This window comes from Puma concolor, chromosome E2 (genome assembly GCF_028749965.1).
Source record: "Puma concolor isolate L17-30 chromosome E2, mPumCon1.1.hap2, whole genome shotgun sequence".
Lineage (NCBI taxonomy): Eukaryota > Metazoa > Chordata > Mammalia > Carnivora > Felidae > Puma > Puma concolor.
In genome coordinates this window covers 55,090,399-55,115,031 of record NC_141681.1, presented here as the reverse complement: position 1 = coordinate 55,115,031, position 24,633 = coordinate 55,090,399, and the positions used below count along the sequence as shown (strand labels likewise).

General features: G+C 54.4%; 1 protein-coding gene across 1 annotated transcript in view; it reads right to left on the bottom strand.

Annotated features, from left to right (window-relative positions):
- MYH14 (myosin heavy chain 14) overlaps positions 1-24,633 on the bottom strand; it is an 86,918-nt gene that overhangs the window by 22,048 nt on the left and 40,237 nt on the right. Inside the window, exons 17-31 of the mRNA XM_086688658.1 lie at positions 23,081-23,202; positions 20,801-20,870; positions 20,518-20,678; positions 19,103-19,211; positions 16,702-16,833; positions 15,428-15,634; positions 12,823-12,960; positions 10,354-10,477; positions 9,520-9,691; positions 6,857-7,069; positions 6,141-6,285; positions 5,413-5,619; positions 3,213-3,317; positions 2,969-3,121; positions 1,612-1,860 (exon numbers count right to left, since the gene is read on the bottom strand). Coding sequence (XP_086544784.1) covers positions 1,612-1,860; positions 2,969-3,121; positions 3,213-3,317; positions 5,413-5,619; positions 6,141-6,285; positions 6,857-7,069; positions 9,520-9,691; positions 10,354-10,477; positions 12,823-12,960; positions 15,428-15,634; positions 16,702-16,833; positions 19,103-19,211; positions 20,518-20,678; positions 20,801-20,870; positions 23,081-23,202 — 2,307 coding nt within the window. The remainder of the gene's footprint in view (positions 1-1,611; positions 1,861-2,968; positions 3,122-3,212; positions 3,318-5,412; positions 5,620-6,140; positions 6,286-6,856; positions 7,070-9,519; positions 9,692-10,353; positions 10,478-12,822; positions 12,961-15,427; positions 15,635-16,701; positions 16,834-19,102; positions 19,212-20,517; positions 20,679-20,800; positions 20,871-23,080; positions 23,203-24,633) is intronic.

Here is a 24,633-nt window from a genome sequence, read left to right as displayed (position 1 = left end):
GCCAGGTACCCTGAGGAATGAAATATTAATCCATACCAAAACATGGATAAATCTCAAAATAATTCTGAGTGAAAGAAGCCAATCAAAAAAAAAAAGAAATTTATATGAAAAGATTTTATATAAAATTCTAGGAGAAACAAGAAAATAGACCCTGGATAATCAAAGGTACAGTATTTTTTTTTTTAATGTTTTATTTATTTTTGAAAGAGAGAGAGACAGAGTGTGAGCAGGGGAGGGACAGAGAGAGACACACACAGAATCTGAAGCAGGCTCCAGGTTCTGAGCTGTCAGCACAGAGCCGGATGCAGGGCTCAAACTCACGAACGGGGAGATCATGACCTGAGCCAAAGTCAGACGCTTAAGTGACTGAGCCACCCAGGCGCCCCTCAATGGTAAAGTATTAAGCAGTCAAAAATAGATGCATTTGGAGTCTGAGAAGAAGAGGAAAGAGAGAGAATGGGGCAGAAAAATATTAAAGAAATAACAGCCGAAAATTCCACATTTCACAAAAACACAAACCCACAGCCAAAACTGAATAAATACAAAAACCCACAGCCGGATAGATCATAGCCAAACTAAGAATCAAAGATAAAGAGAAGAAAATTAAACCAGCTAGAAAAACATCATATTCCCTGCAAAGACACAGGATTTAAAAAAAAAAAAAAAAATTGCTAACTTTTCATCTGAAACAATGGAAGCCACAGATAATGGAATGACCTCTTCAAGAGTGCTGAAAGAATAAACGAATTTATTTACCTCGAATTCAAGAACCCGTGAAATAAATATCTTGCAAAAACGAAGTTTTGTAAAAGAATGAAGCACATTTTCTAGATGAAGCACAGAGAGGTGGGGCAATTTGCAGAAGCTACACAGCCAGAAGGGGCTGAGCTGGGATGGGAACCTCAGGGGTGCCTGACCTTAATGCCCCGGATTTCTGTGATTTTCATTGCACTCTCAGAGTGCCAGATATGATATGATATGATATGTGCCAGAGCTTGATATGATACCCAGCTAGATGGGCAAACTGAGCCCAAAATGGGGGTACACAGGGAGTCAGGAGGAGAAGCAAGATGGGTTATTTTATTTATTCCTCGTATGTACCCTCCGGTGCACCTTCAGGATATCCTGGCGAATAAAAGTGGGTACTACCAACAATTATTCTGGGACAAGAGACATAAATCTGGATGGATGGGAGTCCTATTTTCCAGAGATTTAGAAGAAAGAAGCATCCTGGGGCGCCTGGGTGGCTCAGTCGGTTGAGCCTCGGACCTCGCCTCAGGTCATGATCTCGCAATTCACGAGTTCAAGCCCCAAGTCGGGTTCTGTGCTGACAGCTCGGAGCCTGGGGCTTGCTGGGGTTCTGTCTCCCTATCTCTGCCCCCCCACCCAGCCTTGCTCGTGCAGTCTCTCTCAAGAATAAATAAACATTTTTTTTAATTAAAAAAAAAAAAAAAGAAGAAAGAAGCATCCTGCCTGAGCACCCCCCCCCCCCCGCCCCGAGTTCACAGCTGAGCTGTGACAGCGCGTATTACCAGTTCCACGCAATGACCATGACCGTGGAAGCGTGAAAGAGCATCCCGACTCCCCACCGGGCAACCTGCGGTGCCCCACCTGGTCGAACTTGCGCTGCTTCTTCTCCAGCGTGCTCACGAGCTGCCGCTGTTGTTCCAGGTCCACGGTGGCGTCGTCCAGCTCCTGCTGCAGCCGGCGACGGCCCCGCTCCAGCCGCTCCGCCGCCTCCGTCTTTTCCGCCAGGCGCTGGGTCAGGGCCTCGGCCTCGCGCGCCGCCCGCCGCCGCGCCTCCTCGCCGGCCTCCAGCGCGCCCGCTTCCTCCTCCTGGCGGCGCCGCCACTCCGAGAGCTGCGGGGAGGGGGCGGGGGGGGGGCGGAGAGGAGGAGTGGGTGACAGTCATGGCTGCCACCGAGGTAGTGCTCCATTTCCCGGACGAGGGGACTGAGGCCTGAAGAGGGAAAAGACTCGCCGCCCTGGGCTCTTCTGCCTTGGAGGAGGGTTGAGGTGGTGAGTTCTGTGAACCTCAGCTTCTCTAGGGGATTAAAATTACTCCCACAGGGACCCAGAAGATGAATCAGACTTGGATTCTGCCCTGGGGAACCCCCACTCTGATGGGGGAGACTGAGCGTCAGGGTCAGGGTGGTGGAGGCTAGGGTAGAACAGGCATGGGAGTCCACAGGAGGCATTTAGAATTTGCTAAGAACATTCCAGAGAGACTTCCTGGAGGCGGGGGCATCTGAGATGGGTCCCGAAGCATGCAGAGGAGTCTGCCAGTTGAAGAAGGATAGTTACAGGCACGCATTCATCACTCATTCATTCAGCGGGCCTGTCTCCAGGCCTCCCATACGTCAGGCTCCCACACGTTGGCCTATGCTGAAGAGCGAGATCGAATTCCCATAGGGTCCCCCTTTCAAGGAGCGCGCGGCCTGGTAGGGGAACCCATGGGCAGAGAAAGTTGCAGCCGGAGGTGACCGGAATGGGGACGAGGAGCAAAAAGGGCACAGGAGCTCCGAGTGGGGGCAGTGAGGGACTTCCCGCAACAGGAGAGGCTGCCGTTAAGCCCTGAAGAGTGAAAAGGGTTTGTCGTGTGAGATGGGGAAGGAGGTGAGACGTGAACCCGGCAAATGCGGGGCTGAGGGGCGCGGGCTGTATCCCAGGGGCGCTGTCATCAGGGCAGAAGCAGGGGGCAGCTCTGTGGTAGAAAGACCGCGTGGAGGATGTGCTGGAAGGGGAGAAACTGGAGGCGGGGAGACCTGCAGGGAGGCTCAGATGAGGATCCAGGTGTCAGAGGACGAGGCCCGAGCAGGGCCAGGGCTGTGCGGACACAGAGCAGGAGTGAGACGGAGTCGGATGGGCTCTGCACGGACACTTTGAGGGCTGCGGGAGGGTCAGGGACGAGGAGGGGGGCCGCCAGGGGTGTGGCAGCCCCCCCCAGGTCTCCCTCCAGGACTCTCACCTGGGCCTGGGCGGTCTGCAGCTCCCGGCCCGCCCGCTCCCTGGCGACGGCTTCCTCGTCCAGCTGCTCCCGCAGCCCTGCCACCTCGGCCTCCAGGCCTCGCACCCGGGACCCCAAGGCCAGCTTCGCCCTGGTCTCCTCTTGCAGCAGCTCCTGCACACGGAGGGCAGAGCGGAGGTCAGGTGAGGGCGGCAGTGGGGAGGCGTGGGGGGCTGGGCGTGGGGGCAAGGGGGGGCCGGCTCACCTGGGCATCGTGAAGCTGGGCCTCCGTGCTGCTCAGCTCCTTGCTCAGCCGGATGGCTCTGGACTCGGCCTCACTCAGGGCCCCAGACACGTTCTCCAGTTCAGCCTGCGGGGAAGAGGCACCTTCCAGTGGCGGCTTCCAGCCAGTGGCCCCAGCCGCTCCTCCCCCTCACATCCCTGCCACCCTGGGCTGGAGGGGACGTCAAGTGGGGCAGGTGCTGTGGAAAACAGCCTGGCGGCTCCTCAAACGGTTACACGACAATTCCACTCCTAGGCATGTGCCCACAAGAACGAGAAACGTAGATCTCTGCAAAACCGCGTAGGGAATGTTCTGGGTGGCACCATTCGCCGTGGCCCAAAACGTGAACACAACCCAAATGTCCACTGGCTGAGGCACAGGGGAACGAAATGGAGCGTCTCCGTACGATGGAAGGAACGAAATACAAAGGAACAAAGCGCTGATAACGCGCTATGGCACGGGTGAACCTTGAGAGCATTATGCTGGGTGAAAGACGCCAGACCCAAAAGGACAAACATCGTATGATTCCACCGATACGAAACGCCCAGGGCAGGGAATTTAAAGAGACAGAAAGGGGAATAGGGTTGTGTTTGGCGGCGGGGGTCGGGGGGGGGGGAGGGGAGGTGGGGGGAACTGGGGGATGGTAGCTGCAGAATATAGTATTCCTTTTGGAGGGTGATGAAAAACCTGGCTGGCTCAGTCGGTGGAGCACGCGACTCGATCTTGGGGTTGTGAGTTCAAGTCCCACGCTGGGTGTAGAGATTACTTAAAAAAATATTCGGGGGGCGCCTGGGTGGCTCAGTCGGTTGAGCGTCCGACTTCGGCTCAGGTCACGATCTCGCGGTCCGTGATTTCGAGCCCCGCGTCGGGCTCTGGGCTGATGGCTCAGAGCCTGGTGCCTGCTTCCGATTCTGTGTCTCCCTCTCTCTCTGCCCCTCCCCCGTTCATGCTCTGTCTCTCTCTGTCTCAAAAATAAATAAAACGTCAAAAAAAAATTAAAAAAAAATATTCGGGGTGCCTGGGTGGCTCAGATTGTGTTATGGCCAATGGAATACAAGCAGAGTGATGGATGCACATTTTGTCACTTCCTCTCTTTCCCGCTTCCTAAGCAGGATCCCAGATGTGCCCATAACCCAGATCCGACTCTGAAGACGACAATGCTCTCAGGGGTCATCAAATCGACAAACTAAGGAACCGGGATCTGGGCTGACCTCGTGGAGCATAGTATCCTGCTGGCCTCCACTGCCTGCCCTGAGTCTCCTTCTCGAGAGGGAAAGACACATGCCTTTTATTTAAGCTGATGGATTCCGGGATGCCTTTGTGATAGCAGCTTAATTTTTTACCCTAACCCCAACGCACTACTTTTAATTTGGACACTAAAAACTGTAATGATGTTTTCCCCTGGAGGAGTTGGACAATTACAATTCGCTCTTCCCTTCGTTTTTTCTGCTTCTTTGTATATTCTCAGTACCGCAAAAGTATCGGTCATTTAGCTAAAAAGCATAGTAAGATTAAAATTTAAAAGCCTGCATTTCTTGGGGCGCCTGAGTGGCTCCGCCGGTTGAGTGTCCGACTTCAGCTCAGGTTGTGATCTCGCAGTTCATGGGTTCGAGCCCCGCGTCCATCGGGCTCTCTGCTGACAGCTCGGAGCCTGGAGCCTGTTTCAGATTCTGTGTCTCCCTCTCTCTCTTTCCCTCCCCCGCTTGTGCTCCGTCTCTCTCTCTCAAAAATAAGTAAACATTTTTTAAAAGGGCTGCATTTCTTTAAACAGTCACAGTGTGATATTGTCCCCACACAGTTCCATGCGTTCACACTGGGCTTTTCCAATCAGAATACGGATTGTTTACGGCTTCTAGGAGGGTGGGAGTCATGGTAGGGTTAAGAGGTACAGGCTCAGGCATGCCTGGGTTTGACTTTAGGCTCCGGAGGGGTCTTGGACAATCAGCTTCACCTCCCTGGGCCTCGGTTTCCTTGTGTGTAAAATGGGAACCATATTAGCACTTCCTTCAAAGGAGAAGTTGGGAAGATTTGGTGAAATACACAGGATATTCGGTACAGAGTATTTGCTCACCAAACACTAGCTACTCATGCGTGACTGTGTTGGAGGAGTTGGAAGGGACAACAGGGCTGCCGTGGAGCAAACCGAAGCCCAGAGAGGTGGCCCGGCTGCCCCGCTCCTCACCTGGGCTCGCTGCAGCTTCTCTGTAGCCTCTGCTCGCGCCCGCTCCCCGTCGCCGGCCCGGCCCTGCACCTCCTGCAGCTGGGACTCCAGGCGGCGCCTGCGCTGCTCGCCCTCCTGACGCGAGGTCTGCAGACTGCTCAGCTCCGCCCGTAGCTCAGACACCTCGGCCTCCAGGGCCATCCGGGTCTTCTCCCACGTACCTTTGCTCTGGCAAGGGAGAGAGACCGGCGAAGATTTATGCTTCCTCCCTCCACCGGGCAAACTCCTGCTTCAGGGTCTTGGCGCTGGCTGATCCCTCTGCCTGGAAGGCCTCACTGGTCCTTAAATCCCCAGACACCTTCCTGCCCCAGGGCCTTTGCACTGGCTGTTCCGGCGGCCTGAAACATGCTTCCCTGTAGCACCGGATGGCTCACCCCCCACCTCCTTCAGTTTTCCACTCAGATGTATGTTTCCCCCAGTATATATCATGAATGTGTCGATATTGTTCAGTCTTTGCCTCTCCCGCTAACATGTGAGCTCCACCACAGAGAGCAGTCTGATACACTACGGGGTCCCCACGACCACCCCCAGAACATGGTATTTGCTCCACGTTTGCCGAATGAAATGAAACAAGAGCAAAATGGACACACGAGGAAACACGAGCCGGCCTAGAACCAGGAAGCCCCTCCTCTGCTCCTGGCTCCCCCTCCCCCAACCCCTCAGAAGCCCCCTTTCCTGTCCCAACCCACCCTCCGGGCCTGTTCCAGCTGTTCGGCCAGCTCTCCCAGGGCCTGGCCGTGGCGCTGTCTCAGCTCCTGCACCGCCACTTCGTGAACACGCGTCTCCTCCTCCAGAGCCTTCTTCAACTCCGTCACCTCCTGCTCCCTCTTGGACCTTGCATTGAAGGAGGCGAACAGGGAACGGCATTTCAGAAGAGAGGCAGGGCCTTTGGGGGAGTCCTCTTGACAGCTGGGTGTGCCTCCTTTGATTGTTTCCCTTCAAGGAGGAGGACCTCACTCTACATTCCCTAAGGGGTCTGGACGGGAACCGTGGGAGGAGTGTGGCTTTGAGGGCGAACTCCTGCACATCCTTCAAAACCCTACCCAAAAGGCCCTTTCTCAAAGGAAGTCTTCCTGGACTTCCTTCACAGACATGGTTTAGGGGCTTTCTCTTTCCACCCACAATGCCCTGTGCTGCTCCCTTAGAGCACACTTTGTTCTCGATTGGGTCCCTTTGCAGAATCTGCCGGGCAGTTCCTGGCAAACCCCTGTGTCTGACTCATCTCCTTCCCCCAGCTTGGCCCAGACTAGGGGCAGAGCTGATGTTCCATAATCAACTGGCGAATGGCTAAACCTTTGCGTCCATGGAGGGCTCGCGCCTCAAGTCCTTCTCCCCACCGCCCCTCGCCCCGCCCCTGCCCCTCACAGACCCCGGCTGTGCCACCCGCAGGGCAGCCCGGCCTCACCGGAGCTCCTGCTGCGCGTTGGTGGAATCCAGCGTGTCCTCCAGCTCGCTCCGTAGCGCCTCCAGCTCCTCGCCCAGGTCCCTGCGCTGCTTCTCTGCCTTGGCCCTGGCCGCCCGCTCGGTCTCCAGGTCCTCCTGGGCCTCGGCCAGCCCTGCTTGCGCCTCCCGCAGGGATTTGAGCAGCTGGGCCCGGGCCCCGCCTTCCTCCTCCGCCCTGGGGGTGGACAGGGGCCACGGAGTTGGTACGGGGACAGGCAGAGGGCAGGGATGATTTCTGGGGGCGGGGAGGCTTGGTGTGGATTTGGGGGCGGCCCATCCCGGGGTGAAATCCCAGCTCAGCCCTTGGGCACATGCTCAGTACTCAGAGCCTCGGTTTTCTCAGCTGTAAAATGGGAATGACACCACGAGTAACCACAGGGACGCTTACCGAGCTCCTGCCACATATGACCCTTTGCTTTATCGTCTCATTTAATGACTACACCGAATGAGGAAACTGAAGTACAGAGTGGGAAAATACTTGCCCAGGTCACACGGTCAGCGAGTGGCAGAGCTGACCCCAGCAGCCTGCCTCATGGCCCCCGTGAGACACGGCCTCTTGCAAAGAGAAGCCGAATGGAGGGACAGCATGGACCGTGGGTGAAATTGCTCATGGGGCACCTGGGGGGCTCCCTCGTGAAGCATCTGACTTTGGCTCAGGTCATGATGTCATGGTTTTGTGAGTTCGAGTCCCACATGGGGTGAGCTTGAGCCCCACTTCTCTCTCCCTCTCTTCCTCTCTCTGCCCCTCATGGGATTCTTTCTCTCTCCCTCCCTCTTCCTCTCTCTCTCTCTCTCTCTCTCTCTCTCTGCCTTTAGCTCACTGGTGCCCTCTCTCTCTCCCTCTCAAAAAAGAAAGAAAGAAAGAAAGAAAGAAAGAAAGAAAGAAAGAAAGAAAGAAAGAAAGAAAGAAATTACACATTGGAGTCATGCAGCCCAGGGTTTGTATCCCCTGCTCGGCCACCTGCCCTGGTTAAGTGACAACCTCTCTGAGCTGCAGGCTCCTGGTCCGTAAGAGGACACGACACCCCACTTCACGGAGCTGCTGGGAGGATGGCAATAAAAATAATCATAAGAGCACAAAAGGCTACATGTTGTGTGTTTCCTCTTATGTGAACTATCAGGAACAGGCAAGTCCCATGTGAACAGGAAGCAGACTGGTGCGGGGTCTGCAGGAGGGGGTCACGGGCCGGGACTGCCTGACAGGTACTGGGCTTCCTTCTGGGGGAATGAACATGTTCTGGAACAATACAGAGGTGATGGCTGCACCATAGTGTGAACCCACAAACGCCACTGAATGGTACACTTCAAAATGGTCTTGTTATGGGGGCACCGGGCTGGCTCAGTCCGAGGAGCATGTGACTCTTGATCTCGGGGTCATGAGTTTGAGCCCCACAGCGGGTGTGGAGATTGTCTAAAAATAAAATCTTTTAGGAGCGTCTGGGTGGCTCAGTCCGTTGAGCATCTGACTTTGGCTCAGGTCATGATCTCACGGTTCATGAGTTTGCGCACCGCATTGGGCTCTGTGCTGACAGCTCGGATCCTGGAGCCTGCTTCGGGTTCTGTGTCTCCCTCTTTCTCTGCCCTTTACCTACTCACACTCTGTCTCTCTCTCTCTCTCAAAGATGAATAAACATTAAAAAAAAGTTTTTAAATAAAATCTTTACAAAAAATAAAATGGTTACATAAAATTGCCCTCAATTAAAAAAAAAGAAAACATAATGATAATGGGTGAATAAAATACGGAGAAACAGTAACAGACACACCCGCGTTAGCCGAGGGCTTAGGGGACACCCAGCGTTTTATCAGCACTTTCTTATTTAATCCCCACACTAACCTTAGAAGAAATCACTCCCATTTAAAAAAAAATTTTTTTTTGGTTTTAATTTAGCGAGAGAGAGCATGCGTGGGGGAGGGACAGAGAGAGGGAGAGAGAGAGAATCCCAAGCAGGCTCCGAGCTGTCGGCGCAGAGCCCCGCACAGGACTTGAACTCACGAGCTGTAAGATCATGACCTGAGCTGAAATCAAGAGTCTGACACAACCGACTGAGTCACCCAGGCACCTCCTGCAATCTCACCCATTTTCCCGACGAAGAAACCGAGGCCAGGGAGGCGATGCCCCAGGAGCGAGGTCAGGTGGGCAGAAGTGGGCGGGGCCCGAGCGTGAACCCGGGGGCCAGACAACGGTGCGCGCTCTTAACCACGCACACCACCTCGTGCACCGCTGATGGTGAGACACACGCTTTTCCCCACGTTTTAACGACTCTGACCCTGAGCTGCACCGATAACCAAGGGCTCTGCGACGGCGTGAAGCACAGCGGGTAAAAGGCATTCGCAATACCGACCACAGAATCTGGCACACAGTAGGTGTTCCCTGATTGCGAATGCCCGGGATTCTAATAATGCGATTCCTCTCGCGGGCATGGCACTTGTTGGATCACGGCTGATCCTGTTTCGCGCCCAGACCCGGGCAAGTTACTAGACCGGCGGGGCCTCGGTCCGCCCTCTCCTTAACCAGGCGGCCTTGGGGCTCTCGCCAGGTCCAGTTTACAGGAGGGGACACTGAGGCTCCGAGGGCGCGGGTGGAGGCTCCCTGGGGTGCCCCGCGCGCGTCCCCGCCCCCCGCACCTGGCCAGGGCGGCCTGCAGTTCCACTTCCTTGCGGCCCAGCTGGGCCCGCAGCTCCTCCGCGCGCTGCTGCTGCTCGGCCATCTGCTCCTGCAGCTCCGAGCTCTCCCCGTCCAGCCGCCGCTTCAGCTTCTCCAGCTCCTGGCGGCCCTTCTCCTCCTTCCGCAGGCGGTCTGGGGGCAGGAGTGGGGGGTCATGCACCGGGGCGCTAGCCCCCAGCGCCCGGCGGCTCCCCGAGACCCGCGGCCCCGCCCCCGGCACTGGCCAGGGTGGGGGGGAAAGCCGCCACAAGGCATCTCCCTCTGCGCCCCCCTCTTTCCAACTTCGCGGACCCTGGGCCGGACCCCCAGGTGCTGTCCTCTCCTCCTCACCCCCAAGTGACTGCCCTGCTCCTTCTCAGTGCCTGTCTCTGCCCTGTCCTCCCCCTCTGCCTCCGCAGCCTCCTCCTGCACCCTGTCCCTTCTGCTTCTGTGACTGAGTCCATAGCAAGGGGCGGAGAGCCCACCGTGTGTCTAAAACAGTGGGACGGTCAGAGAGAGAGGGTGACCCAAGACGCCATGGAGAGAGCAAGAGAACGGCCATCGAGAGTGACAGAAATAACCTAAGAGCTGGGAAGGCACCCAATCTGTCTCGAGCCATCTTTCCTGACCCCCATTTAACAGATTGGACCGCTGAGGCTCCATAGCGCAGGAGACTCACCCAACATCCACCCCGCCCCCCATAACGCAGGAGGCTCCTCCAACGTCCCCACCACCACCGCGAGCCGCGGAGCGCGCACAGGCCCCCCCCCCCCCCCTGTGCAGGCCCCCGCGGCTTCCCGGGGGGCGGCGCTCACCCTCCATGTCCGCAATCGTGGCCTCGTATTTGAGTCGAAGCTTATTGAGGCTCTTGATCTTCTCCTCCTCCTCCGCCGCCTGCGACGAGAACTCGGCCAGACGCTCCTCCAGCAGCCTCCGCTCCTGAGGGACGTGGGGAGTGTGGGGGCGGTCAGGACAGCCCCCCTCCACGCTCATCTCCACCCTTCCCTGAGCCTTCTGCTCCCAAACCCTTCCCTCCTCTCCCGTCTCTCTTGGGTCCGCAGACCCGCCCACTGGTTCACACCCAGTAACCACCAGGTAGATGCCATGGTTCCATGCACCCCAGGCATTCATTGACCCGCCTCCCCACTCGTGGGCACTGAGGTTCCTTCCAATTCGTTTTTGCGATTGTAAACAACACTGCGCGAACATCCTTGCAGGGTGGGCGCACTCCAGTGCCTCCTGGATCCATACGGCTCAGAGTATGGTTTGTGGGCCAGCGGCATCGGCACCGAACGGGAGCTTTTTGGAAATGCTGCATGTCAGGCTGCACCCCAGACCCACGGGATCAGAATCTGCATTTTAACAAGCTTTCCATGGGATTCCTGCACACGTTAGCATTTGAGAAGCACTTTTCAGACCGTGAGTGCTTCTGGAAACCAATGCACTGTGTTCGCACTACCCTTAAAAAGAAATAGAGGGGCGCCTGGGTGGCTCAGTTGGTTGAGCGCCCGACTTCGGCTCAGGTCATGATCTCGCTGTTCGTGGGTTCGAGCCCCGCATCGGGCTCTGGGCTGACGGCTCGGAGTCTGGAGCCTGCTTCGGATTCTGTGTCTCACTCTCTCTCTGTCCCTCCCCTGCTCACACTCTCTCTCTCTCTCTCTCTCTCAAAATTAAATAAACATTAAAAAACTTAAAAGAAAAGAAAGAAATAGAACAGAGAAGAATAGAATAGCCATTGCACCAAAGGAACGTTCCAGAAAACCCCTGTGCGTCTTTGACCTCTCATCTCAGGCTTCATTGCGTCGAGGAAGGCTTCCCTGACTACCCCTAGAACAGTGGAGGGACCTTCATAGTCTTCTTTTCTAACAGTTTTTTTAATGTTTATTTATTTTTAAGAGAGAGAGAGCAAGCGGGGTAGCAATAGAGAGAAGGGGGAAGAGAGGATCTGAAGAGGGGCTCTGCGCTGACAGCACAGAGCCTGACGTGGGGCTCGAACTCACCAACTGTGAGATCATGACCTGAGCCAAAGTCAGATGCTTAACGGATTGAGCGTAACCGCAGGCGTCCCTAACAGTTCATAACTGTGCACGATATGTGATTATATTTATTCCCTGTGGTGACTCATCTAGCATCCCTTTCCCCCATCTCCCTGTGAGGACATGAATGGTTTTCTAGTTTGTTCAATGCCATTGCCATACACCCTGTGCCTAGCCTAGTCCTCGCTGTGACGGGTTAAAGGTGGCGGCTGATTCTTCACCACGTCCCCACCCAGGGACAGAGTCTAATTTAAACCCAGTGAATCTGGGCTGAGCCTATGAGGGCTTTAAGTTCAGCGGTCTGCAAACCACAGTGTGCAGGTCAAACAAATCTGGCCCACCACCTATTTTTATAAATAAAGTTTTATTGGGATACAGTCACGCTTGTTGGACCATGTACGATCTGCGGCTGCTTTCACGCTATAACGGCAGAAGTGAGTGCTTGTGACAGAAACACAGAGGCCTTCAGAGTGTGAAATAGTTGCTGTCTGGCCTTTTTCGGACAGTATTTGCCAGGCCAACCCCTGATCTATAGAATTCAGCGTAAGTGGTGCTCTGTCAGTTCCAGAGGCTCCTACAGGGCCTGGAGGCTTTTGCTTCCCCTCCTCAGAGCCCTGAGCTGTCAGTTAAGAAATCCAGGCTCGGGGCGCCTGGGTGGCTCTGTCAGTTGAGCGTCCGACTTTGGCTCAGGTCAAGATCTCACAGTTTGTGCGTTCGAGCCCCGTGTCGGGCTCTGTGCTGACAGCTCGGAGCCTGCAGCCTGCTTCGGATTCCGTGTCTCCCTCTCTCTGCCCCTCCCTCCCTCACGCTCTGTCTCTGTCTCTCAAAAATGAATAAACGTTAAAGAAAAAAATTTTTTTAAGAAATTCAGGCTCTCCTGTGGGGACAGAAGCCACACAAAGGAGCATCGAGACACGAGACGTCCACACCCAGCCACATCACAGTGACTGCCTAAGAGAGCCATGGCTGACCCACAGAAGGATGGGACGTAATGAAATGGTGCTTGTCTTCAGTCACGTGGCTCTGGGGGTGGGGGGGTCTTACGATCTATCAGCGATAGATAATGACACACAGTAGTTGCTCAATAAATACCTGCTTGGGCGAAGGTATGAAGAGAAAGGGTCAAAGGGAGACACGGCTGAGACTGCGAGCCGGAGACCCCTAGAGGTGGGGAAGACAGAGAGAGAGACCCACGCGCCCCCAGTGCACCCACCGCCTTCTGCCCTTGGGGGCTCACAGGCCACTGACCTTGCTCAGCTTGGCATTCTGATCTTCTAAGAGTACCACATCTTCCTCAAATTTCTTCAGCTTGGCCTCCGTGGTCACCTTCTCCAGCTGCAGCTTCTGCCGCGCCCCTTCCTCTGCCTCAAGGTGGTTCTCCAGCTCCTGGAGGGGGCGTGGGGAGGAGAGATCAGGACCCAGGGGTTAGGGTGTGATGTGACGGCTAGAGTGGAGGGGACGGTCCCAAGCCCCTAGGGCTCGTGGCTCAGGTCCACACTCTGGGCGAGGCTGGGAAGGATCAAGCCTCTACTGGTCTTCCTGTTTTCATCCATGAGCCCTGAGCCTTCACGGAGTACCTGGTGTGAGCCAGGCACCGTTCTAGGCACCGAGGGTAGATGAGAAATCTTTGTCCTTATGGAAATCACGTTCTTCTTCCTTTTTTAAGTTTATTTATTTATTTTTGAGAGAGACAGAGACGAGTGGGGGAAGAGCAGAGAGAGAGAGAGAGAGAGAGAGAGAATCTCGAGCAGGCTTCGAGCTGCCAGGGCAGAGCCTGATGCGGGGCTCGAACTCGCGAACCGCAAGGTCATGACTGGAGCGGAAACCGAGAGTCAGACGCTTAACTCACTGAGCCACGCAGGTGCCCCTGGAAGTCACGTTCTTGTGTGTGCATGAAGACTATAAACCAGAAACATAATGAACGTATCCTAGAGATGGGCACTGTCCCCTGTGGCACCGCCCAGGCACATGTGGCAACGTGTGGTATGAGGACCGGAAATTAAGGTTGTGGGACAGCATGGATGGATGTCAAGGGCATTACGCTAAGTAACGTAAGTCAGAGAGACAGAGACCACCGTATGATCTCATTCGTATGTGGATCTAAAAAACAAGAACAAAAACTGAGCTCACGGATACACAGAACAGGTGGGTGGTTGCTGAGGGCGGAGTCTGGGGGAGGAAGAGCCAACGAAGGGGGTCAAAAGGTACGAACTTCTAGTTATAAAGTAAATAAGTTCTAGGGATGTAACACACAGCGTGACTGTGGTTCATGGTACTGTATTGGGTATTTGAGACTTGTTAAGATAGATCTTTTTTTTTAATGTTTGTTTATTTTTGACAGACAGCATAAGCGCCAGAGAGAGAGGGGGACAGAGGATCCGAAGGGGGCTCTGCGCTGTCAGCCCAGAGCCCGATGTGGGGCTCGAACTCACAAACCGTGAGATCGTGACCTGAGCGGAAGTCGGATGCTTAACTGACTGAGTCGCCCAGGTGCCCCTAAAATACTAGATCTTAAAAGTTTTCACAACAGAGGGGCACCTAGGGGTGGCTCAATCAGTTAAGCGTCTGACTTCCACTCAGGCCACGATCTCACAGTGCGTGAGTTCGAGCCCCGTGTCAGGTTCCATGCTGACAGCTCAGAGCCTGGGGCCTGCTTCAGGTTCTGTGTCTCTGCCCCTTCCCCACTCACACTCCATCCCTCTCTCCTTCAAAACTAAATAAAAATTTTTTTAAAAAGTTCTCACACTGGAAAAAAAAATTTTTGTTACTATGTAAGGTGCCGGATATTAACTAGACGGTGATCGCTTTGCAACATACGTGAATACTGACTCACCATGTCCTACACCTGAAGCTAATATTACACTGTATGTCCATGAAACCTCCACTTTTTATAAAAGGGTTCAGTATTATGGGCTGCCTCGCTATCTGGTCTTGGAAGGACCCATAATGGTCTAACCACATGTCTTCCGCCCACCCACCCTCCCCTGGCCCCATAACCCTCCGTATCACGGGGACCGGGCACAGCGCTAGCTTGTGCCCTCTTGGTGGACTAATTATTCAAACAAACCAATCACATCCTCCTGCAGGAACCAGGGGTCACCTCAACCTCTTGTTACGACACAGCCTGCCTCCCACGGCTGTGGCCTATTCATTCTATTCCTGAGTCCAACTCCTGTGTGGCTCTCTGGGGGTGCAGTGTCTGCCTCCCACAGGCTGTATTTAATAAACCGCTGTCTTATCTGTCCCGAGTCTCCTGAAATGTGGTCAGTATGACTGAGGAACTGCCTTTACCAGCTTATTTAAACGTTATTTCGTTTAAATTTAAAAGCAGACACTCGGTGAATCACTGGGAAAAAATTTTAAGTACGGAATAACTCGGGTACCTAAATCCACCTTTTCAAACGAAGAAGTCATAAAACATAAACGCAGGTGAAGTTTCACTGCCAGTGAAAACTTAGCATCCGAATCCAAAGGTACCATAAGTGTAAAACACACACTGGGTTTTGAAGGGGAACAATGACAGGGCAGCCAGCCTGGGAATGCAGCAACCTAGAGACAAACGGAGCCAGGAGAGGGACAGAGAAAGAGTTCAAAGGATAGCAGCTGGATCCAGCCATGCCTGAAGCTTATGCATTCTGGAGTCTCCCATTATTGGAACCAAAAAAAAAAAAAGCGAGAGAGAGAGAGAATTTTTTTTTTTTTTTTTTTTTTTTTTTTTTTTTGCTTAAGCCACTTTGAGTCGACTTTTCTGCAAATTCATGGCCCAAAGAGACAGGGGTTTGCACAAGCCAAGGTTGCCAAGGTAGACAGATGGGCATGGGGAGGGGTGACCCGTGGGCATGCAGAAGCCGACCTGTATATGCTGCTGCAGTCTCTTCTTCTCGGTTTGCAGCTGGCGGCTGCACTCCTCCTCCTCGCCCACACGGGCCTCCAGCTCCGACACCACCAGCTCCAGCTCCTGCTTGCGGGCTGCCAGCCGCCCGCGCGTCTCCTCGGCCTCGGCACACAGCTCTGCCTCTGCCCGCAGTTGCTCTGCTAGGCGGGTGCGCTCCTCTTCCAGCTGCGGGCAGGGTGGGAGGTCAGCGCTCAGCAGGCACTGCTCCCAGGACAGTCTCGGGGGAGCACCGGGTCCCTCCTGCCTCCTGATTCGCTTTGCTCTTTTTTTTTTTAAGTTTATTTATTTTGAGAGAGAGAGACAGAGAGAGAGCACGAGCAGGGGAGGGGCAGAGGGAGAGGGAGAGAGAAGATCCCAAGCAAGCTCTATGCTGACAGCGCAGAGCCCAATGTGGGGCTCGAACTCACGAACCATGAGATCATGACCTGAGCCAAAACCAAGAATCAGAGGCTTAATCAACTGAGCCACCCAGGCACCCCTGCTTTGCTCTTTGATGCCTGGAGGGCCTTCCTCCAGGTCCCCATCTGGGGATGACCTCCATCCCCCCCGAGGTCACCAGGTCAGACCCCCGGGGGCTGCCCTCTCCTTCACCTCCTCACAGCCCATCCGTCCCCAGCCCTGTACCCACTGTCCCAGGACTCTCTCTGCCCTGCCCCCTCCTCTCTGGCCCCGCGGCCCCACAAGCTTAGGCCTTACTTATCCTCTCCCAGTGGACTCTCTCCCCAGCCTCCTCCCCAGCCTCCCTGCCTCCAGTCTCTCCCTCTCCAGTCCACCTTCCAAATAGGCCCACAGAGGCCTTTCTACCATCTCACATTTCATTTAACACTCCTAAGCCTAGAAATTGAACCAAAGGAAATAATTCAGCAAAAGCAAACAGAAAAACACTCGAGAAGGGGTTCACTTCACCATTACTTAGAAGCCACCAGAAAAGCTGGAAACCATGAAAAGTTGACCGCCTGCATACCCTAGCCCTGCCCCGACGCTGGAGCCAGGCCCCCTGAGCATCCGGGTTCCGCAGGAGCCAGTCCCCCACCCCATACCCCGGCTGCACCCCAGGGCCCTGCCTCCTGCACATCACAGCCCAACAGCACCCCGACGGTTTCCATTCAGCTCTGCCCCCACCCTCACCCCACAGCCCTCCACGGCTCAGCTGGGAGCCCCGCCCCCAGGCCCTGGCTCCACCCGCGGCCCCGCCCCCAGGCCCTGGCTCCACCCGCGGCCCCGCCCCTTACCTGTGCCAGGCGGCCCTGGAGCTCGCCCACCTCGCGGGCGCTCTGCTGCTGCAGCTCCTGCACCTTCTGGAGCTCCTGGGCCCGCGCCTGCAGCACCTCATCCTGCCGCGTCACCTGCAGCAGCGGCTTCACCTGGGGGGAGGGGAGGGGAACGGCTGCTCCACTTGCCCCGAACCGAGCAAGCAGGGCCCGCTTCCGGGTTCCAGTGGCGGCTCTGCCACCCGCCAGCTGTGTGGCCTCAGGCAGGCACAACAGTGTCCTCTGCTATCGGGGATGATAAGAGCCCCTGCCTCACAGGGTCTTTGCAATGGGTGTATGAGCTAACGCTTGTGAAGTGCCTAGAACAGTCAGGCCCCCCCACCCCCCCCCCCCCAACAAGCAGCGCTACACGGGTCCCCTTCTTTGCTGAACCAACCCGGGGGTACAAGAGACATCGGGGGCTGCTGGTCTGTAGCGCAACGTTTCTCAAAGGGTGTTCCGAGTCCCAGGTCCAGGGTGAGAGATGCGCTTGACACTGTGTGATCCGGGGGGGCAGGACAGGTGCCACCCACACATGAACAACTGAAATGACAGGTTCACAGAACCGCCCTCCTCCTTGTTAGTGGGAGCCACTCTGATCATTTCTTTTTTTTTATTATTAAGTTTATTTATTCTGAGAGAGAGAGAGAGAGAGAGCACAAGTGGAGGAGGGACAGAGAAGGAGGGAGAGTCCCAAGCAGGCTCCGCACTGACAGTGCATAGCCCAATGCTGGCCTCGAACTCACGCACTGTGAGATCATGACCTGAGCCAAGATCAAGAGTCGGACTCTTAAGGGGCAGAGCCACCCAGGCGCCCCCACTCTGATCATTTCTGTCCCACTGCTTTGTATCTGGTTCTTCTCCACTCTACCTGGTTCTTTAGTGTATCATATTCTTTTCTGTCCTAACCCATGGCATTTATCACGGCTGTAATTTTATACTCATAATTTTTAAAAATCATTTTCTTTTTTTAATGCTTATTCATTTTTAAATTTTTAAAATGTTTATTCATTTTTTGAGAGAGAACGAGAGACAGAGAGAGAGCAGGGGAGGGGCAGAGAGAGAGAGAGGGAGACACAGAATCCGAAGCGGGCTCCAGGCTCTGAGCTGTCAGCATAGAGCCCAACATGGGGCTCGAACTCGCAAGCTGTGAGATCATGACCTGGAGCCAAAGTCAGACGTTTAATCAACCGAGCCACCCAGGCACCCCTATTTATTTATTTTTGAGAGAGAGAGAGAGAGCACAAGCAGGGGAGGGGCACAGAGAAAGGGAGAGAGAGGGAGAGAGGGAGAAAGGGAGAGAGGGAGAGAGAGAGAGAGAGAGAGAGAGAGAGAGAGAGAGAGAGAGAGAATCCCAAGCAGGCTGATGTGTAGTGGTGAGTTCTGGGGTGGTCACATGACTCCAGCCATCCAAGGGCGAGTCAAACTCTGGAGATCTGCGGTAAGAAAGGACCACGGTGGCCTAGCTGGTTGGGGGACAAGTCTCAATCTGCTGGTGGCCCCCACGTGGAAAAGTCTGCAGGAGATCATCATGGAGGAAAAGCCAACTGGGAGGCACAGGATGTCACATACCTGACATCTTTATTCGGGCCCTCGTGCAATAAAGGGTTGGCTCAGCAGGCCTGGGTTGTCCAAACCCTACACACGAGTTTGAAAGGACTGGCCCCTGCCTGGCTCCTGAAAGATAATCTCCAAGCTCTTGGAATATTCTGACTGATAAGAGTGACTTTGTTACCTGGGGGTCTTGGGCCACATGGTATAAACTTGACCTCTGGAGGGGCTGGAGACTGGGTAACTAAGGTCAACCACACGGAGGGTCAGCCATGCCTATGAGACTCACCACCCCCCAATCTCAACCCCGGACATTGAGGCTCGGGAGAGCTTTCCTGGTCGGCAACAGCCCGTATGTGTGTCACACGTTGTTTCTGGAAGAATTAAGCACTGTCCACAGAGGACAACTGGAAGCTTGTGCCTGGTCTCTCCTGAGCTCTGTTCTGTGCACCTTTTCCCTTTGCTGACTTTAGTCCCTTTCCTTTCACAGTAATAAACCGGAACCATATGTGTAATAAATAGCTTCTCTAAGTCCTGTGAGTCCTTCCAGTGAATCACTGATTCTGGGGCGGGGAGCCTTCGGGACCCCCCAACTCAGCCCTGGATCCTGAAGCTGTCCTGAATCTTTTATCTCTGCTGGTTTGAGTCAGATTTTTTTATTTTTGGTCACCTGCCACCCAAAGAATCCTGGCTAACAAAGGTTGGGCCGATGGATCCCATTTTACAGATACAGAAAGCCGAGGCCCAAACATAGAAGGCCACTTTCCCAAGCAGGCTTGGCCCCACGGGCCTGTCTCCTTGCTGCTCAGGCCACTTCCCCAGGTGCCCTCACCTTGATGAAGAGCCGCCACCACTGCCAGTGTCTCAGCTTGAGGTAAGCCGCACAGTTCCGCTGCATGACCCTCAGGGCACTCTGCTGCTGCTGCCGCTTCTGGAAGGCTCTGGGTGGGGAGACGGCCAAGTGGGAGAGTGAAAGCTCGGCCCCTCCAGGCCTGTCCCCTTAGCAAGAGAGCAAAGCTCCCTTCAATTAGTCAACCATTATTTATTAGTTTTTAAAATTTACTTTGAGACAGAGACAGCATAAAAAAATAAATTTTTTAAAATTTATTTTGAGGGGGGGGCAGACAGAGGGAGGGAGAGAATCCCGAGCAGGCTCCACGCTGCCAACGCAGAGCCTGATGCGGGGCTTGAACTCACGAAGCCGCGAGATCATAACCTGAGCCGAAATCAAAAGTCGGATGCGTGACCGACTGAGCCACTCTGGCGTCCCCGTTAGTCAACCATTATTAAGTGCCTACTGTATGCAAGCACCGTTCTCTCATTGGCAGATCTGTGTACAGTTTGTCGGTCCTTCTGCCCTTGACTCTCTCTGCTCTGTCCCCGCCTCTCCGTCTGCACAGACAGGCCTCCTCTTCCCCCACCTGGACCCTTCCCCCAACCTCCCAGCCTCCAATCTCTTGCCTCCAGCCCATCCCCAAAATGCCTCCTGAGGGATCTTTCGACACCCAGAGCTTACCCATCCCTTCTCTCTTCCTAGCCCTCCCACGGCTCCCCAGCATCCCTGGACAAGCCCCCCGCCCCACAGCCTGGTGTCTGGGGAGTCCCTTATTGTCTGATCCTCCCTCTGGGTCGTTTCAAGGGGGAAGGAGACTCCTGCAAACTTTTTGCGCTCCTGAAACACATCACACTCTCATGTCACTGGGTCTCTGCACAAGCTGTCGCTCCTGCCTGGAGCACCTTTCCCGTCCTCATTCACCTGCCTGGTCATCCAGGGTGACCCGGAGGCATCCTGGCATACAGCTGGGTCTGCACACGGCACTTGTATGACCCCCGTCGAAGCGCATCCCACTCCAGACTGTGATGCTCTGTGCCCTGGTAGGTCTCCCCCACTCCAGACCGGGGTCCCCCGAGGCACTGGCCAGTAGGGTGACCGCCGTGACCCGGTTCACCCGGGGCTTTCTTTGTTTTTGCACTGAAAATCACGCATCCTGGGGAACCTCCAGTCTCGGGCAAAGCAGGCTGGTCGGTCACCCTATGGCCAAGCCTAGATCTTCTCCGTGTCCCGAGCACCGCTCTGCACTGGACCTGGCCTGTCGGGGCCCTCAGGGACTGCAGAACCGAAAAGCCCGGGCATCTGGTGACTCTATCCCTCTTTGTTTCTCAGCCCTTCTGCCCTGTTGGAGGCCCCGACACCTGGAGCCGTCTGGTCAACCCCTCCCTGCCCCGGGAGATGGCGTGGTGCCCTACCTGCGAGCTAGGTAACCCCGGGCAGCTGCCTGGAAGGACACGATGATGTCTGTGACCTTCAGGTCCCGTTCCTCTTCCAGCTGGGCCAGAACCCCTGCCCGGAAGAAGATCTTGCTCTGTCCCACACGGTAGAGGTTGGGGTCCAGTTCTAGGGCCTGGATCTGTGAGGGGTGACAAAGAGGAGGGGCGATGGGGGGAGGTCCCAGACCCCCTCTTCCACCACCTGGGACCCCGCACATGCACACATCCACACCTGCACCCCCAGGCAACGCCCGACACTCACCATCTTCTCGCAGGCCTGTTTCCCATCCATAAAGCCCTTGGGGATGGCATTGGGCGTCAGGATCTCGTACCTACGGGGGGTGGGGGGGGGGTTACAGCCAGGTGTCAATGAACTCCCGCCATGGCTCGGGGCTGGGCTCGGAGGGACCGACAGCGATAACAACAGGGACAGTAAGAAAAGCCAACATTACATTTACAGAGCAGCGCCCACGGGGCGGAGGGCGTTACCACCGACAGCACTAGCAGTAAGAGCGCCACCTGGTGGACACCCGCCACGTGCTGATTGGGAGGGTTTCACCGCCCGGCCAGCGGATCTCCCCGGGCGACTGCGAATAACAAACAGCTTGGTGCTTTGGAATATGTATTGTTTGTCAGGCCCTGAGCTAAGTGCCCTAACTGCACGATCTTCCCAACTTCTAAGTGGGAACTTAGCAACTGAGAATAAAGCAGGATACGTTTCATAAACACATTCATGTCTGTCTTCAGAGCCTTTCCCCTGCTGTGCCCTTCCCTGGATCTCGATATTTCATAAAAAAAAAAAAAAAAAAAAACACATTATATATACAATATGTATACACATAAACGTATATCATGGACATAATGTATGTGAGATAGATATATATCTATATCTATATCTATATCTATATCTATATCTATATATATATATATATATTTTTTTTTTTTTAAGTTTATTTTTTGAGAGAGAGAAAGCAGGGGAGGGGCAGAAAGACAGGGAGAGAGAGAATCCCAAGCAGGCTCCGTGCTGCGCGGAGCCCAATGGGGAGCTCGATCTCACGACGGTGAGGTCATGACCTGAACCGAAACCAAGGGTCAGATGCTTAACCCGCTGAGCCACGCAGGCACCCTGAGGAACGGGGGTTTTTCACTGTATTTAAGTGGAATTTAAATTTGAAAACTGAAGCAGTGTAGGGGCGCCTGGGGGGGGGGGGCTCAGTTGGTTGTCCACCTCTTGGTTTTGGCTCAGGTCACGATCTCACGATTCGTGAGCTCTAGACCCGGCTGGGCGCTGACGCTGCGGAAGCTGCTTGGGATTCTGTCTCTTCCTCTCTCTGGCCTTCGCCTGCTTGCACGCACTCTCTCTCTCAAAACAAATTATGAAAATTAAAAAAAAAAAAGCTGAAGCGGCGTAAAATATTTTTCTGTTAAACACAACTTCACTGTTTTGCTAGGACTACATTTCAGAGCATCCGAACTTAAGGCACACTCCGTATTTCGCAGACTTGGTAGAAAAAAAAAGAATGCACAGTATTTCACCACCACGTTTTTATATTGATTCATGTTAAAATTATCTAGTACCTTAGATGTAACCAGACTAAATAAAATATCTTGGTAACATTAATTTCACCTGTTTCTTTTTTTTTTTTAACGTTTATTTTATTTTTGAGACAGAGAGAGAGACAGAGTATGAACGGGGGAGGGGCAGAGAGAGAGGGAGACACAGAATCGGAAGCAGGCTCCAGGCTCTGGGCCATCAGCCCAGAGCCCGATGCGGGGCTCGAACTCAAACTCAAGGAGCGTAAGATCGTGACCTGAGCTGAAGTCGGACGCTTAACCGACTGAGCCACCCAGGCGCCCCACCTGTTTCTTTTTATTATTAGAAATATCGCTACTGGATAATTTTAAATTGTGGAGAAGCCTCACATTCTGCTCTTTGTAATGGTGCTGCAGTATACAGCTTGTGTGAAGTGTAATTTATGTTACAATATTTACTGTATTTTTTTTTTAGAGAGAGAGAGAGGGTGTGAGCTGGGGAGAGGGGTAGACAAGGGGCGGGGGAGGGAGGGAGGCAGAGAGAATGAGGCAGGCTCCCCACTGTCAGCACAGAGCCTCCCTCAGGGCTGGATGTCACCAGCCCTGAGATCATGACCTGAGGCGAAACCAAGAAGAATCTGACGCATAACGGACTGGGCCACCCAGGCGCCCCTGGATTACTGGCTTCTTACATGCCAATATTTTCTGTTCTGTCCCGTTCTATTGCATTTGTAAAGAAATGCAGATTGCCGCACGCCGATGGCAACATGGCAACGTATCATAACCATTGCAACTTAACATAAGGCTCTATGCTTTTAGGGAAGGCACTGTGGGGGGGGGGGGGGGGAGTACTGCTCTCCCATTCCATGGAGGAGAAAGCTGCGAACAGGAACCAGAGGAACTTGCCCAGAGTCCCCAGGCTCAGAAGTAGCCGGTAGGGGGGATGTGGGTGCAGACACGGTGGCCTCCAGACCTGAACCCCGCCCCACCGCCACCCCATCGCACTCACCGCTGCCGGAACTCCTGGAAGAGGATGCGGTTGGGGAAGCCCTGGCGGCAGATGCGGATGCCCTCCAGGACCCCATTGCAGCGCAGCTGGTCCAGCACCAGCCGAGGCTCCAGCTTCCCGGCCTGCGGAGAGCGGACACGGACACGCGGCGTCAGCGGCGGCCACACGGGGGCGCCACTCGCGGGCCCGCAGCCGTCGGGGGACACGGGGGGGCCAGCCCCGCAAGACACCGGCTCAGAAACGGTTGGCGATTTCATATGGTTCAACCTAGAATGTACTGAGCACCTACGCGTGCCGGTTTAGAAATGCCTGCCCTTGGGGGGGAAGGGGGGGGGCTCTCGACCAGCGGGAGAGGCCAACGATAAATGAGGTCAAGAAATCAATCCCTACTCAGTATGGGGGAAAAATAAAACGTTAAGTGCTAAGGAGAAAAGAGCAGCCCGGAGGGCGGGCGGGGAGTGGTGAATTTGCCCGGAGCATAGTCGGGGACCGGCCTCCCCAGGAAGGTGATGAGTTGAATAAAACCCAACATCAGGGGCGCAGTCGGTTGAGCATCCCGCATTTTGATTTCCACTCATGATCTCATGGTTCCTGGGATCCAACCCCACCTGGGCTCTGAGACGACAGGGCAGGCCCTGCCTGGGATTCTCTCTCCCAATCTCAATCAATCTCTCTCTCTCTCTCTCTCCATGCCCCTCCCCCTCAAAATAAATAAACATTAAAAAAAAAAAAAACCTTACATCATTATTTGGGGGTAGCTAACTTTTGTTGCTTTTTCTTTCCTTTTTTTTTAATTCCTTCTAGAAAATCTACACCATATGAAAATTTGAACTCTACATTCTATTTTTATTTTTTATTTCTTTGTTTCTGAGAGAGAGCGCAAGTGAGCAGGGGAGAGGGGCAGAGGGAGACAGAGAGAGAATCCCAGGCGGGCTCCACACTCAGCACGAAGCCCCACGTGGGGCTTGACCCCACAACCGCAGGATCATTCTTGTTGGAAGCAAGAGTCAGACGCTCAACCGACTGAGCCACCCGGGGAACCCCCAAACTCTACATTCTAAAAGAGAACTCTTGCCTTGCTTTGCCCAGGCCCCCAGAGCAAGCCACAGAGTCCCCAGTTTCTTATAGAACCTTCTAGATCAGCTGTTCTCAACTCTGGCTATACGCTGGCACTCTCTGGGAAGCTGACCAAAAAAATCGCCAAAAAAAAAAACAAAAAACAATGAATGTCCTGGCTACAGCACAGGGTAGAATCTGGATCTCTGGGGGGGGGAGGGGGGGGTAAGAATTAAACCATAAGAATCGTCATTCTGGATCTTTTTCTAGGGCCATCTAAGCAGCCTATATATCTAATATTTGTGCATCCGTCAAACATTTATTGAATATCCACTGTGCGCCAAGCACTGCTCTAGGCACTGGGGACTCAACAGTGAAAAAGGAGGTAAAGCCTCTGCCCTCAGATTGCTTACGTTCTGGAAAAAGGCAGTTTCTCTTTATTACTACGTGTCCCCTATTCCTTGGCAATAGGCTGCACTCCCGTGGGAGAGAGCTTT